The sequence below is a fragment of the Prionailurus viverrinus genome, chromosome B4 (assembly GCF_022837055.1).
Source record: "Prionailurus viverrinus isolate Anna chromosome B4, UM_Priviv_1.0, whole genome shotgun sequence".
NCBI lineage: Eukaryota > Metazoa > Chordata > Mammalia > Carnivora > Felidae > Prionailurus > Prionailurus viverrinus.
Genome location: NC_062567.1, coordinates 88,288,358 through 88,305,520, shown reverse-complemented (window position 1 = coordinate 88,305,520; position 17,163 = coordinate 88,288,358). Strand labels below are relative to the sequence as shown.

Genomic DNA, 17,163 nt, shown 5'->3' with positions numbered 1-17,163 from the left:
GCGGTTTGAACAACATCAAACCCTGACACACACGGATGCTGCAAGTCACAAGTTCCTTCCTTTTGAAGTCTGGAGGTAGGTCTTTGCAAGTCAATTAGTCCATTTCCTTAAACAATTCATTTGAGGTACAAACGTGGAGGGTAAGAGTCAAATGTTACAGTCAAATTTTGTGTGGCGTGTAGTGTGACTGAGGAAAATGATCCTTAAGAACCTAGGAGCGACTTGGTTAAAAAAAAAAAAAAATTCAAGTTCATGTAGAAATCTAGCAGAGAAGCTGAAACAAGTATTTGTAAAATTTTAATTAACAAAAAAATAGAAAAATACATAGCCATGCTGAAAACACAGTAAGGAGACTGCTTCTTTAACTGTAATGAAGTGTACAAAAGGAACCACAGATGATTAGCATCACCTACCCATTAGGTTATTTTTTCTTCTTGCATTGCTTGTGTATAGCAGCATGTAATAAGTACTAGACTGTAAATTAATTGTAACATTCAGAGGTAGTATTGAGTAGTGGGGATATATTATTGCATCTCTGGCTAAAAGTGCAGTTTGAATGAAGAGACGGTGGGCTGAAGCCGAAGTAAAGCACCTCAGTCAACCATCCTATGTCAAAACGTATTACTTGACGTAATACGTACGCTTAATTTGAGGTAAGTGGTATTTAGGTCTTTCACGGAAACGGATACATAATGGAGAGAGACAGAGAGACAGAGAGACAGAGAGGGACTGCTTGTTTTGTTTTTTTCAACTGTCCTATAACTACAGCAAAAGAAATTTAGATCTCGCTCCTCCCACCCCATCGGCATTCGGGCGGGTTCATCGGATGTTACTCTGTTGTACCTTTGCAGTAAATTACAAAGAGGATAATTTGACTTGTCTAGGTTCCTTAAATGCTTTGAAGCTAACAAGTGTGATTTATTGCTCAGTGGCATTTGGCTCTGTAGGAAGTAGGTTCTATACGGATGGGCGTTTTCCTGAAAGCGAGCGCCGTGGGTAAATGTATCACTCCCGCTGACATGTGTGAGATCCATAAATAGAGGCGTTGGCAATATCTGTTTGCTGACTTCCCTTTTTGAGACAGGAACATAACCTTTTTTTTTCTGGTTTGTTAGCTGGATGAAAGGATACATCAGCGTTTCGTCTCGTTTGGAACTACAAGTTAAAATACCATCAAGTAAGTGTCTACAAGATTATACGAAAAAGAGAGAAGTAGTATCTAGTCCTATCTTTGGTGTTCTAAACAGAAGCTTCACTACGGCGAGCGGGTCGGGCGGTGGCCGAGCGGTACACAGTGTTGAACACTGCGCCTTTCCTGGGGTGGGGAGCGCCCCACGTCAGGAGCGTGACGCTCTCTGATCTGTGTGCAGTGCATGCTCGACTAAACCCGATTCGGAGTTTTTCTCACCCACCCGCTCCTGCTTATCAGTTCAACAAACTATTAGTAGGTTAAGAAAAAAAGAAAACAGTAATTAAAAGTTGCATTGTTAAACTGTGTCCCCTGTGTTTACAGCAGTTTTTCACTAAACCTGGGACTGTGAAGGTGATTAATATAGTCCTTTTGAAGGTTATGTGATTTCTCCCCGCCCGCCCCCCACCCTGCTCCCGCCCCACCCCCTTCCCCCCACCCCCCCACCCCCCCCCAGATGAAAGTGGAAAGACCATGGGAATAGAGAAAGTGGTCACTGCAGTGTCTTCTCCCTTCAAAAGATCCAACTGCTGCTGAGGTAGAAATCGAATGTTGGCGCCCCCTAATCCTCTTCTGCAGACTCTTGTGAGGATGTCTCTTCAGTCTCCTCCTGGAACACACAAAGGGCACAACCATTAGTGTGGGCTCTTCTTTGCCAACGGTTCAGAGACGACCTGTCTCCACAGCACGTTCTGCTGGCTGCAAAAGAGGATGCGGACGCTTGGCAAGCCCTCATTCCCAGGGCTTCTTAAACTGTAATTGAGGAATCAAGGTGTTGTTTTTTCCCAGAGCAGAGTCATTTAGCCCCTGTTGACTTAAGGCTTGACATCATGGCGGCTGGTCAGCAAATTCAATTGTGTGCAGTCCAGAGAATGTCAGGCCAATGTAAGCTCACTCACCAATCAGAGTAAAAAAGAAATGGATAAATTTTTCCCGACAGCGTGCCGGTCACCAGTTTTACAAACCCGGCGCACAAGTAAGAAAAGAACCCAAGTCAAGGGAAATCCTTTCTTAAGACTCAAATGAACCTGTCCTTCAGATACTGGCAGTAATAGCCCATACGTCCACGAGGCTTACTAGAGGCTCTTGGGGATTGTTTGTTATTGTCCCCGTTTTTTTTTTCAACGTTTATTTATTTTTTTGGGGACAGAGAGAGACAGAGCATGAACGGGGGAGGGGGCAGAGAGAGAGGGAGACACAGAATCGGAAGCAGGCTCCAGGCTCTGAGCCATCAGCCCAGAGCCCGACGCGGGGCTCGAACTCACGGACCGCGAGATCGTGACCTGAGCCGAAGTCGGACGCTTAACCGACTGCGCCACCCAGGCGCCCCTGTCCCCGTTTTATAGACGAAAAAGTCAAGGCATGGAAAGCGATGTACCCAAAGCTACGGAGGGAGTAGGGCCGGGAATTGGGCGGGGCAGACGGGCGCCAGAACCTGTGCGTGACCAGGACGCCACCGCCACGGGGCAGAGGCAGTGTGAGCACAGAAACGAGCTTGGAGAAGGGTTGCAAGAGCTGACTACTAACTGCCTCTCCAAATCGAGTTCCTCATTCTTCTATTTATTAAAGCACATTTTGAGACAATGACCAAAGTTTGGCATGACTGCTGAATGTCAATACTAAGTCCACATCAACCGAACACTTAATGGTGGGCCGGCCAAGCAGAGAAAATCTAATATGTGTGTTTTTGCAGGACCTCCTCTCCATATAAATCTAATTCTTCCTCCTCCTTTCTTTTTTTCTGATTCCCCATGGCTCTGGAATTTGTTGGGAGTTTCTGCAAGCTGGCTTAAGCCGCACACGGTTCTCTTTCCCTTTGCTTATTGAACAAACGTGCAAGTACCTTTCGGGACATGGGTGGTAAAGCGGAGACAATAAACATTTCTGATAAAAGCGTCGTTAGGGAGAGGATGATTTTTTATCAAATACTGCACATTGTCTCCTCAGACGGCATGTGAAAAGGATCTGGGAGAAGAGATAAACATTTACTCCGGCAGCAAACAGAGCCCCTTTAAGAATGGCCAGCTTAGAACAGCTTATAACAGTCTTCATACTTTAATAGATTTGATTTTCCACATGGCTTCATTTTGTCTGGGTGGCTAACTGACACAATTTATACCCCTCTTCCTTTCCCAGGTCACTACAGTGCACCATTCAGTAAAGCGTGCCTTAAAGCTCGTCTGCGTTATATGACCAAACTTCCATTCATTAGTGTTTGAAACACTTCAGCTGTGAAGGAGCTCCTAAATGCTACCAGGTGTGACGCTTTTGCGTAAGAGCAGCAAACGGGAGGAAAAAAAGCCCACACCAACGGGCACTCACACACTCACATGAATGCATGTGTGCGTGCACGTGTTCTCTCTCTCTCTGTCTCTCGCTCTCTCTCTGTCTCTCCATCCTGGGCTTTAATCACAGATCACTGCTCACTGCAAACCCTTTGCGAAAGGTTTCAAACATTCTCTTCCCCCAAAGACCGAGAAAGCTGTAAATCCTGGGAATAAACACACCTACAAATGAATGGATTACAGCTTAAAAAATATAACCGCAGCAGCATCAAGTCATGAGATTTCACACCGGTTTTGTTTAGTCTGCTTCGGGTTATGTGGGAAATGTGGAGCGTATGAAGCTACCTCCCCTGCTCCCAACTCCCAGACTGAGGGCTTCACATATTTAAGCGGCAGGTTTATACCTCTTGATAGGCAACAGGCCATGACCCTGAGATTCTCTACGGAGCCCTGGCCACAAAGGAGGATGTAGCGTGATCAAAGCCACGGACAGCCGAAAGAGAGACAAGCCAAGGTTCGGCTGCCCTATGACCTTGTCTTTTCACTTAATATTTAAATTCCAGAAAGTCACTAAGTTGTTAGGCAGATACACTCTTCATCCGTCCCCAAATGACTCACTTCTCATGATGACATGAGGTGTGAACTTAAGAGTACCGCTCTGAAACAGACCACAGCATAAAAGCTGGCAGGTAGATTTTATTCCCTCTTCTTCTGGTTAACAAATTACTAGAACTCCGTCAAGCTGGAAAACCTCCTGGATTTAGCGGTAATTATTCCATTTCTAACTGCTCGGTTTTTCTATATCATCTGGAACCCACAGTACTGTCAGATCCGGAAGGAAATAGAATTTTCAGGCCATGAACTTACAAAGACCTTGTAGTAGATGGAATGTGATCAGCTTTTCAAAACATTCCCAGAAACTTTGCTTGATTTGAGCTCTTGAAGCTCCCGATATGTGAGTGGTTTATTTAAATCCCTGAGACACAACTCAGCTGAAAATGATGGTCCCTCATATTGTTTCCTTTACTTAACCATTCCTAACACAACACGGAGAGTCGTATTATTCATGTGTCTTTCCGCTGACCTTGAAATTCTTCTACTGGTGGCTGTCAGTTAGTACTGGGTATATAACTAGAGGGTCAGAGAGTGGGAGACTCACTCCGCGAACTTCTGGAAGTGATGTGGCTCTCACATGCTCCGCATGATGGTTTTCTCACATGTCTAGTAGGTGGAGAGTTCTCTCTTCTTGGCATGGCCCTGACTGGCCACCCTCCAAGGTGGTGACATGGCCACCTTTGCAGTGATTTGACTTTTCGCTACATGTGTGGTTCGCCGTGGCAAAAAGTACGGGTGTAATTAGGAGAAGAAAAATCTTCCCTGCCCGGAAAAAAAAGATGAACGTGGAACACCCACCCTCTGCTGCCCCAAGTGTCGCAGCTGACTAGACTTCACACGGGCCCTTCTGTGGTGCCAAGTGCGGACAGAAACGGGTGATGGAGGGAAGCGGCAGCTGGCTCTGACGTCCCCAAAGACTCTTATTTCCATGGGAGAGTAGTTGGTGGGGACCCCTGAGATTCAACCTTCTCGGGTGGCTTAGAAGACACCGCCACTTAGGACAGACAATAGCTTGCACCTCGAGACACTTATTTAAATTACTTCATGCTTGCAACACATGGCCAAAGGACCTTTGAGCTGGTGTAGGCCCCCCCAAGAGCAGCTTTGAGGCAATAGGCAGACTGAAATCCGAGAGCCGAGAGTTCCGCGCGTCTCGTTAGGCCAGTCCACAAGGTGGGAAGGCAAACCAGCAGCCGTCTGGTCAAGGAGGCTAACTGTCGGAAGGGGGCTGGGGGAAGGCAGGATAAGAGGACTTTTCAAAGTGGAAGTGCACGGTGACATTTTTACGAGCACCGGCCATTAAGACCTCTGAACACTGAACAGCTCCCAGCCACTCACGCGGCCGCTTTAACAGAGACAACGGAGGCGGCACCACATCGGGGCGAAACACTCGAGTCTTTTGGGCAGAAAACTGAAGAGAGGGAAAGGAAAGTGGGCAGAGTTGGAGGACTGTATTTTTCTTATGACTCCTGGAAAAATCCAGCCTTATCCTCTAATGCTTGATGGAATTTTAAACGTCTTAAGAGTCTAATCATAGATCTTAGCACAAAGACGCGGGTGAGGGCGTGTGCTGGAGGAACGTTTAGTATTTAATGGGAGAGCCGAAGCTCTGGGTTTAATTTTCAGATGCAGACTAAACAGCAGGTCTGCAGTGGAAGAGGGGCTGGTGAATTCTAAATGGAATTGGGAAACGGAAATGGTCTCCTTACAAATTGTAGGAGTTGGGTCCCCATGATCCCCCTCTTTGTGTGGAGTAAGGAGTCCAAAATCCCAGAAGTCCATGTCGGCTTTAATAAATCCTTATTTCTTCTCCTTGATCGCAAAGAATTCTGCAACTCTGTTATTATAAAAATGCTGCGGGCTAAAAATACATCTGCAATTTAAGCTATCTTGCCAATAAACCTACAAATACCTGGTTGTCTAGAAAGAGTCGTTATGGTTTAGTGACAAATTCTTATTGTCATCTTAACGTGTCCAACTCGTTAAGGACTCAGAATGACAGACACATTTGAGAGTTTTTCACGTTGCCGAGTATCTCCAGCCAGTCCCACCCGAAAAGAAATAACGGGCTCTCTGCCTCAGCAGCAATGACCAGAAACCAATTTTTCAAGTTCCAGCTGCAGCTAAGTGACCCGCAAGACCACAAAATGGAGTTTTTCTTTTTTTTTTTTTATTTTTAAAAAAAATTTTTTTTTAACGTTTATTTATTTTTGAGACAGAGACACAGCATGAACGGGGGAGGGGCAGAGAGAGAGGGAAACACAGAATTGGAAGCAGGCTCCAGGCTCTGAGCCATCAGCCCAGAGCCCGACGCGGGGCTCGAACTCGCGGACCGCGAGATCGTGACCTGAGCCGAAGTTGGATGCTTAACCGACTGAGCCACCCAGGCGCCCCAAAATGGAGTTTTTCTATTTCTCTGTCAGATATTTTAACTTAAAATGGATTTAATAAACATTAAAAAAAAAAAGAGGGGGGTGCCTGGGTGGCTCAGGCGGTTGAGCGTCTGACTTTGGCTCAGGTCATGATCTCGAGGTTTATGGGTTCGAGCTCCGCGTCGGGCTCTGTGCTGACAGCTCAGAGCCTGGAGCCTGCTTCGGATTCTGTGTCTCCCTCTCTCTCTGCCCCTCCCCTGCTGGCGCTCTGTCTCTGTCTCTCAAAACTAAATAAATATTAAAAAAATTAAAAAAAAATGGATTGAGGCTGTTTAACTTAATGGAAAGTGATTATTTCCTCCAACTAGGAAAACTTTACATCAGATTTTTAAAAATACGTTAAATGGAACATATAGAAACCGGATAATCTGGCAAGTGGAAGGTATTCTGGTGGAAATGTTAGGAGGGGAATATACTTTTTGAAAAAGGAGACTTAAGAAGTTGGGATAGGCATGGCATTTGTACCTAGTGCTTTCTTTATTTTAGCTTTATGTCTACAGAAATATACAAGCGTCAGGACTATCCTGCATGGTGTGACCATCAACTTGATAAAGTCAGTGTTAAGGTCTTTATTGAGGGATGTTTAAAGTAATGAAGACTGGTTGATCCTAGAGGTCGTTGACCACAGACATCAGCCCTGGCATTGATGGGTTGTGTAACTCACGTCTATTCTCACTGTGTCAGACCAGTAATGACCATACCCACCTAACTGCCCAGCAGGGTGTGAGGGGAAAATGTGACAATCAAATGGGAACATTTTTGAAAAAAAAAAGAGAAAAAAAATCCTATAAGATAACAGTGTGGAATAATGATTAATTGCAGTTACTCATTCTCTGTGTGTTTCTTTACCTGTGATTCAATGATAGATTGGTGAGAAACAAACACACGATTTTTAAATAAAGCCTTGAGGGGCGCCTGGGTGGCGCAGTCGGTTAAGCGTCCGACTTCAGCCAGGTCACGATCTCACGGTCCGTGAGTTCGAGCCCCGAGTCAGGCTCTGGGCTGATGGCTCAGAGCCTGGAGCCTGTTTCCGATTCTGTGTCTCCCTCTCTCTCTGCCCCTCCCCCGTTCATGCTCTGTCTGTTTCTGTCCCAAAAATAAATAAACGTTGAAAAAAAAATTTTAAATAAAGCCTTGAAAAAGAAAACAAAACAAGATGTTTTTGATTTCTCAAATGCACTCCTGTTTCTCTCGTCTGTGTCCTTGATCAGGGTTCTGTCACTGAGAGTATTGTAAACAGAGGTCACTGTTCATCCCCAGGATATGCAGATTTGTTTCCTGGGGTGAAGGGATATTTACCACTGATTTCAGAAGGGAGTCACACTTTGCAGATAGGGAAATCATTTCACGGATAAACTGACTGCAAGTTTCATGATCCTGTAAGTCGCCCTTTCTGAGGATGGTGAGCTGTATGGATTTGCCATGCCCGTTCTAATGCTTCCTAAAGGAGCCTCAGGTTTGAAAAATACTAAAGATGTAGCGAAAGGATTTTTGCACGAAGGAAGCATTCAGGAGAAGGAAGTTTATTTCAACATCTCCAAAAATGGTTGAGGAATGTTCTTGTTTTCATGCAAAGCAGTTTTTGAAAATGGCTAGGTTAAAGGGTATTTAATGGTTCAATTCCAGATGTGTTTATCGGTGGCACAGACCAGGAGAAACCTTTTCTCTTTGTTTTCTATGTGTATAAATTTTGCATATTGTTGTATTTGTCGCCAGGGAAGAGAACATTGCTGGATTTTAGTCAAACATTTTTCACCGAATGTTTTTCATTGTCCTGGGTTAGGACTTTTGAATAAGATTGTGAAAATATCAGTAACAGCAGTAAGTCAACAGGTAATTACTCAATATACATTTGAGTGTTCAGCAAACACTTCCTGAACGTAAAGGAAGTGTGTTGGACAAAGCATTAGATTTCTATTCAAACATTACAGATTTTCTTAGAAAGACCAGGTTTTAAAACCAGTTACTATTTATTTATCCATATTAATTTGGGTCAGCATGTTTGGATAACGAGAAGAAAGTTTACCTATTGAATAAATAATTGGTGTTTATTCAACTCACATCACCACGCAGAGGAAAAGCAGGCAGACATTGCCATTTTCATTTTTAGCCTGATCCATGGGCTTCACATGGTTAAAAACAATCATACTTAAAAAAAAAAAAAACAACTCATATAGGAAATCTGGCAAACCCAGAAACACTAAATTTTTGCCTTTTGGAGGTTTTTTACATTGAGTGATGTGTTTTCACTTCTGTTAGAAGTTTATGTCATCTCTATGAGACATTCTCTGCCAAAACACAGCTGACTTCACCTCGCTCATATTCCCTTATTACAAGTGTTGGCTAAGCTAATTACTTCATATGTTTATGGTTAATAATAATTTTGATATGTCTCTTTGCCCCACCTGTGCTGTTACGTCCTTGAGGGATTTTACTGTAAGGGTTAAACGTTGATTTCTGCTGTGCTCTCTCCTTTTCCCTTGACCTTTGCAATGTCAGAGGTCAGAGGTTAAATCAAAAAGTATTTCCTCTACAACAAAACAGTGCCGCTCAGGCTGGGCTTTGATAGAATTCTCCGTGTTTTGCCGGTTGGTACCAAACAATTACTGGCCCACAAAATGTTTTGCCAGCTTGAAAGGGCCTAAGTAGGAAAATAAATAAATCAGTGCTCTTTATGACTTGGGCAGCATAAATCACGGTGCAATGGGAGAGTGACCATTTGCAAATCGGATTTATTAGGAATTATTTACTGCATTGGCCAAGGTACCATTTAAAAGACGAGTGTTGGACTGAGAATACCCTCCCTCTCCCCCCCTCCTCCTTTCTCCTTTGTGTGTCTAGACCGAGAGCCCCCAGTCAAAATGCCTTCTTTAAGAACAAGATGCTGACTGCAATTCATCAACGTGCTTGTCCCAAAATGAAATCTCTCCTTTTGCTCCAAACAATGTTTAGGTTGTCTGAAATATAAACATCCTTAAAACAGCCCTTGAAGTCCCTGTAAAAACATTCAACCTTTTTTTTTTTTTTTAAGAGGGGAAAAGTCCCATGATAACCAGGCTTACTGAGAGTTCTTTGCCCTGGTACCCCCTCCCCCCCCCCGAAGATGTTACTCGCAGGTAAAGATTCTACCTCAAAACACAAAGCTCTGTTTCTGCTCTTTTAGAAACGGGGAACTTTCCAAGCCTCTCGTTGGGAAATTGAAAAGGAGCAGGTTTATACCTGTCTTCGTTGCTAGAGGTGGCGCTTGCCAGGGCAGAACAACCATGAGGAAACTGGGTTGAAAGTGACGAGAACCGTTAGGATTTTTAAAGCCGATTTTCCCGTTTGGGTAGACTCAGGTGAGAAAAGACTGTCTGAATTATCTAGCAGGAGTCACTTTGGATCTCTGTTCAAAGCCTTCAGAGAAGGAACCCAAGAAACAAGAAGATATCTGACGGACCAGCCAAACCTTTTTAGAGGTCTGAGAGGGCATGAGATTTATTCTCATCAAAGTGACAAGCCGAGGAACAGCATTCCCTCTATCGATAATAATAATCGGATTCTTGCATGGGGTTAACTTTTATAAAAGCAACGCCGACAACAAATCCCACCACTGTTTCCTACCAAAGAATGCGTTCCATGTGGCCGAGAAGTCAACTGCATCACACTGCTAAAACACGAAGACATGAGCTCATTTCTATTTATTGCTTAATTTGCCATTTTAAATAAAAATAGAGTGCCCTAGTAATCTTTGTTCTCACCGTTTCTGTAATTAAACAAATTAATGTGAATATTGCAGATTTTTCTCTTTAGATTTTTAAGAGACCATTAACTTCCCCCTTAGGATGTGGGACACACTTAACGTCTGCAGCTGATGGCACCTGGTGGACTTTATAAACACAAACCCTGGCAGCAGGGTTTCCCTTAAATTTTTATTCTTCTCTGGACACATGTATTTACATACATAAACACATATCTCAATTTGGGGACTTACTGTAATTCTACACTTGTCTCCTCAGAATGAATTTTGTTGCTTTGTATACCAGTTTCCAGGAGTGGCACTCTTGAAGCTCTGGAATTCTCAAATTTCAGAATTTGATGGCATTGGGATATTTCACAATAGAGTCTTTGTAATTGCGACATACCGCCAAGAAAAGTGGTTCTGACTGCTTCAATCCTAATGAGAGGATGTGGCAATCACTGTAACATTTCCCCCTTAAAGATTGAACAGTCTTTATTTTTGAAACGTGCAGGGAAAACGCCTGAGGTCAAAAAGACACTTTTGGACGAATTAGAATTCTAGACTTTTTGAGAGTATAAATCTCCGGAAATTAGAAATCCAGCCTCCCCAAATAAGTCAGAACATAGTAATGCTCCCTGGAATTTATAGAATTATGGATCTCTCAAAGTTTTCTTGGGAGTAAGGGAGATGTGTTGTTATGATCCCAGTCCACAGATGGATAAATGAGGCACAGAGAGATTAATTCGTCCAGTGATGGGGCCAGAAAGCCAAACCTAGGTCTCCTTACACGCTGCCGAGCTCTTTTCTTTAGATGTGAAATACTTCATTGTATTAAAATTTTCACCACCTCAAAACAGGATCTGAATATAGTACTGTTGATGAAGAAAGGATATGAGCCTGAGTTAATCCAGACTGCCACATGGAAAAGCCATCTGGGAGGGTATTTTGAAATAAACAGATGGAAAAGGAAGAGATCCTTTTGAATGTAGTGTTAAATTTACATTATCCTCCATGAACTTCCTTGTAGCCCCCATGTTTATATAATTCATCACTATGTCCTTAGACAATATAGATTAGGAAGCCCAATGAGCTCACATTCTTTTTTTGTTTTTTATTTTTTTAACTCTGAACTCTCCTTTCAAGGGCAACTTCTGGAGCAGGGTCTGTAACACAACCACACGGATCAGCGAAGACCAGCCCAGTCTGTCTGTGCCTTCTTTGCCATTCCTGAGTTTCTTGGGAAAACATTTATTATTTCTTGGTGTATTACTGACCAATCCGCAATCAGTTTCAGACACACTGATAATCTCCACCTGTAATTTATTTGTTTCTGCCCCTCTACTTTTGAATATGCCACTCATCTCATTCATAGCATCTCTGTTTCCCTAATTTATATCTCCATTTTCCCCTCTGCACCTAGACGGCAACACAAAATAAAAAGTCTTCCAGGAATTATCCCCTTAAGTAACACACGGTATTCCACTCATCGGACTGTATCCCCTATGTGCCTCACATCCATTGGCACTCTGTGGTCATTTGTTCAGCAAATGTTCACATGTCTTCTCGTGCGTGTTCACCAAGTATCTTCACCTCTGGCTGCACATTAGAATCGCTTGGGGAGTTCATAAAAAATACCGATGCTTGGGTCTTCAGACCCCAAAAAATCAGAATCAGTGAAGGGTAGGGCCGGTGGCGTAGGCAAACTTGCTCTTCAGGAAAAACAAGGTCCTGATCGGTAGCAGCTGTCAAATTCCACGGTGTAAATACTTACATCAGAGTCGATTTCAAGCTACCTACTGGACGTCACCTGACACAGAATTTGAAAGAGGTGCTCACGATTGGCTCACAAGGGCTGGCTCTGCATATACTACTGGGCAGGGTTCAGGCATATACACAGTTCAGGTACATGGTGATATATGTATGTCCTATATAATCTCTAGGTGATTCTACCATGCAGCTAAGGCTAAGAAACTCTGAACCAGATGACACATTTCTTGGATGCGGTAACTATTTCATGTGCCTCATCTTCCCTACAACACCAAGAATAGATACTGAGTCAATGTTGTTAACAGACCACAGAAGGTTATTAATCGAATGTTCATGGCCAGTGATGCAACAGTGAACACGGCATCACTTGGCTCAAGTGAACGGACTTTTAAATTTACTTTGTCTTGATTTTCTTACTGATGAAAGATGAGAGGCTAAATATATTCGCAATGTCCTACTTAAAATGTCAAGCTTTTGTTTATATTTTGTTTTGTTTGATATTGTTTACAAACACTCAAACACTGGTATTTATTTTTAGTTCCCCCCCTACCACTGTTGGCTTTTAGGAATGGGGGCAGCCCTGAGAAATTTTTTTCATGTTAACTCTTTTTTATGCTACTTAACACATACATGTAATTACACTGACACATTTTCCCTGCATGCTTACATGTGTTTGGAAGCTTCAGTTCTCTTTCAAGCAGCAATTGTAAAGAATAGTAGACACATAAGATTGCTCGGATGGTCTTTCCCAGTCCAAGCAACATTGTCCCAAGACAACAGGGTGCAAAGTACCTTTTTAGAGACCTCCAGAGAAAAGATCACATGGATATTTTCAATTATGTGAAAGAGATCTACAAAGAACTTGATAACCCACAACACCAGGTAACAAGTTACTTCAGCAGTTTCTGTGTGATAAGGCCAGATCTCCTGGGTATCTCTTTAAACTTGGAAGGGGAGAACTGTGGGACATATTTATACTTTAAGAATGGTTAAGTTGACTCTTGGTTAAATTTACTCGTGGTTAATTTAATCTTCAGGTTTTGTCTTCCTTCAAGATCTACTTCCTCAATAGATACAATTCTTATGTTTCCATGTATAGATTATATTTAGGACAAAAACACCAAGCACAAAGAGTAAGAAAAGTAAACCTGGCTCCTCATTTTGATGTTGCCAACACCTCAGAAACTGTGATGCAGCCAAGAAGGCAGGACCTGAGGGTTCAACAATCTGCAAAATTGGTATGACTTAATTTCCCAGTTTCTCAGCCCTCGTTGAGGATGTTTTGGCTTATCCAAGGTTATGGAATAATTCAATGAACAGATACGTTCCCTGTCATGAATCACGATCTATTTTTCAGCTAATAAGTCCTGTATCAAGTCAATGGAATATGGGTAGATAGAAGGAAAGGACAAAATTTGATGTTTAAGATTGGCAAAACACATGGTAAGATCATTAAGTATTTCGTATGAGGCACTGAAATAAAGATTTTGCTTTTTAAAGTATTTCTATTTGCTTTGTACACTTCAGGCCTTGATCTTCTAGGGTTTTCTTTTCTTTTTTCTTTTCAGATTTTATTTGTAATTAATTTCTACACCCAACGTGAGGCTCAGTCTTAAAACACCTTAAGATCAAAAGTCCCAAAAGCTCCATCAACTGAGCTCACCAGGCGCCCCCTATGGTTTTTGGTGACACAACTCAGACTATGTATTCCTGGCTTTGTCTGCAGGACACAACGAATTTTCATGAATCCTGGGATGCTGACATAATCAAAACTAGAAAAGGACACATTTGAGGTTTAATTTTGGGTTATATCTTTTCACTTTACTCTTTATCTTAATTGGAAGGAAAAGAAAATCATGATGCCCATCTCTTACCTGAGCAGGCTTCTTCTGAACGACTTGTTGTGGCTAAGGAAGAAACAAACAAAAAACCTGTTACGTCTTAGAAGGAAACATACTTCATGACAGTAATTAAGTATACCTGTTTCAGATATACACATTTGTCTGCAAAAATTTGGTTGTAAAATTAGATTCACGGGAGGTGTGAAAGGGCCTAATTTGCTAACATTTTGCTTTAAAAACACTCCGCTCTCTTGGGATACACTTTACATACGATACAACTCACCAATAATGTGTATAATTCAGTTTCTTTAGTACATCCGGAGAGTTTGTAGTGTCCTCATCATCACAACCTAATTTCAGAACATTTCACCTCCTCTAGAAGAAACGCCATACCTGTTATTATTGACTACCCCCCACTCCCTGCTGCCTGCCGAGTCACCCTGCCATCCCTAACCAACCACTCATCTCTCCGTCCCTGTAAATCTGCCTACTCCAGACATTTCAGGTAAACGGAATCATACAATATATGGTCTTTTGTGCCTGGCTTCTTTTACTTAGCATAACGTGTTCCAGGGTCATCTGGGTCATACCATGCATCGGTCCTTCATTCCTCTTTATGACTCCATAACATCCCATTGTATGGCCACACCACATTTTGTTGATCCATCCATCAGCCGATGGACATTTGGGTTGTTTCTGCCATTTGGCTATCATGAATAATGCTATTCGTATGCAAGTTTTAGTGGAGACATGTTTTCATTTCTCTTGGGTAGTTTGGAGTGGAATTTCTGGGTCATACAGGTGACTTTAGGATAAACTTTTTGAGGAGCTGTCAGTATTTCAAAGCAGCTGCACCATTTTACATTTCCACCAGCAATGCATGAAGGTCCCAATTTCTCCACATACTTGTCAACACTTGCTGTTGCCTGTCTTTTTCGTTATAAATATCCCACTGGGTGTGAAGTTCGTCACTGGGGTTTTGATCTGATTTTTCCCTAATGACAATTGAGGCTGAAAATCTTTTCATGGGCTTATGGGCAATTTATTATTTATCTTCTTTTTTTTTTAATGTTTATTTATTTTTGAGAGACAGAGAGAGAGAGAGAGGGAGTGGAGGAGGGGCAGATAGAGAGGGAGACACAGAATCCGAAGCAGGCTCCAGGCTCCGAGCTATTAGCACAGAGCCCGATGCGGGTCTTGAACTCACGAACCGCGACATCATGACCTGAGCCGAAGTCGGACACTTAACCGACTTACCCACCCAGGTGCCCGAATTTATGTATCTTCTTTAGAGAAGTATCTTCCAGATCTCTTGCCCATTTTCAAATGTGTCTTTTCATTATTGAGTTAAGAGTTCTTTATATGTTCTGGATATGAGTACCATCAGAATATGATCTGCAAATGTTTTCTACCATCCTGTGGGTTTGTTTGCTTTCTTGATGGTTTCATTTGCAGAATACTGTATTCTATCTATATCTGTATCTAATTACGTATATAGAACAGAATTCTCTTTTTTGAGTGAAACACCTAAGGGAAGTTTTTTCTACCCAGCTTAAGTGAATTTTCCAATAATTAGAATATTAGAAAGATATTTAAACCATTCTTTGGTATTGTAAAGTTGGGATTTGAAGCACGAGCTTTTTGATGGATGACTTCAAACAAAGTGACTTCAAAGTACTCACTTTCACATCTGAATATGAGCCTTACTTCTTCTATGTACCTATCACTAGGGTTCGCAAGTCCAACCGAGCCACTCTGATGTGGCCAGTGACGCACTTTCGTGGCACATATGAAAAAAATAAAATTTCTACAGTTCTCCCAAATGACAGAAGTTAGGGTAAATTCACTATATCGTGGGGGCATACAGCTCCTATTCATTTTCCTTCCTCTCAGAATTTCTGTGATGATGCGATTGTCCCATGGCTGACGTATTAAACATGTTACATAAAGATCATCAGAGCTTTTTTTTTTTTTTTTGGATGGACGAGATAAACAGTTTTATTTATTTATTTATTTATTTTTTAAATTTTTTTTCAACGTTTATTTATTTTTGGGACAGAGAGAGACAGAGCATGAACGGGGGAGGGGCAGAGAGAGAGGGAGACACAGAATCGGAAACAGGCTCCAGGCTCCGAGCCATCAGCCCAGAGCCTGACGCGGGGCTCGAACTCACGGACCGCGAGATCGTGACCTGGCTGAAGTCGGACGCTTAACCGACTGTGCCACCCAGGCGCCCCGAGATAAACAGTTTTAAAAATGGCAAGATACTTTTTGTTCACTGAAAAGAAAAAAAATTCTGCCCTTTGACTTGAAAACCACAGGAGAGATGACATCATGAAAAGCCAGGTATGGAGACGATGTCTTCTCCAAGTGGAACTGAACCAAACGTGATTAGGACTGCTTGCCTCTGAGGGTCCAAAAGTGTGTGCTAAGAGAGTATTCATTTCAGAAGAGCCATGTGTCAGGACAGACCCTTTCTTCCTTCTCTTTCTTCCCGCCGATTACACCTGTACACGTTTACTCCCAAACCGCTTCAAATCCCCACGCATTCTTGCAGGCTGACTGGTTTCTACTGCCCAGAAGTTCCCCTCCTCTTTTGGCTGAAGATCCCGCATTCATGTGGCTTCTGCGCACTGCGGGGCTCAATGAAATCCTCTGAAAGGGCTGCCAACTCACCCAATTTTCCATGAATTAGGTCCTGACACTTCAATGAGGGGAAAGACAATGTCTGAAACTCTGCCAGCGCTGGCTCCCGGCCTAGCCCGTGTCACAGAACCTCTCCCAGCTGCCCTTGCACACAGCACTTCATACTTTTCCGACCACCAAACAAACAGACCCTTGAACGCTCTCAGTGCCAGTTGGGGTTACGGCTGCCAGCATGTTTTCCCAGCCTCTGGCACCCAATGGCTCCAGACCGTGCCGAGAAAGTTTTTTGTTGTTGTTATTTTGTTTGGTTGTTATTTTTTTTTTTTATGAATGGCTTGGATAGAAAATGCAGACGGAAGCATAATACTACAGCCATTCATAAAAAGGGAAAGGAAACAAACCGTAGTCTGGCAATCTTCGGAGACACCAAACAAACTGCAAGTCTCTTATCTTCCTTGAAGTATCTCCTAGCTTAGGACTAAGTGTTGATACCTAGAAAACAGTTGCCCCTTAGGATTCCTGTCATCAGAAACATGGTCGGCCGTATATCTCTCTAAGAATTGAATAATGTCAACTACGCATATCAATCTTTAGTGTGACCGGCAGGATACTTTCCTGCACCTCAATACATGGGTAATATTTTGCACATGCTTTTCCCACATAAAAA

The 17,163-nt window shown here is 42.7% G+C and overlaps 1 protein-coding gene across 1 annotated transcript in view; it reads right to left on the bottom strand.

Annotated features, from left to right (window-relative positions):
- Positions 1 to 1,664: 1,664 nt before the first annotated feature.
- The window catches only part of HMGA2 (high mobility group AT-hook 2), a 140,510-nt gene continuing 125,011 nt past the window's right edge, over positions 1,665 to 17,163 (bottom strand). The window contains exons 4-5 of the mRNA XM_047867240.1: positions 13,884 to 13,916; positions 1,665 to 1,799 (exon numbers count right to left, since the gene is read on the bottom strand). Coding sequence (XP_047723196.1) covers positions 1,752 to 1,799; positions 13,884 to 13,916 — 81 coding nt within the window. The 3' untranslated portion in view covers positions 1,665 to 1,751. The remainder of the gene's footprint in view (positions 1,800 to 13,883; positions 13,917 to 17,163) is intronic.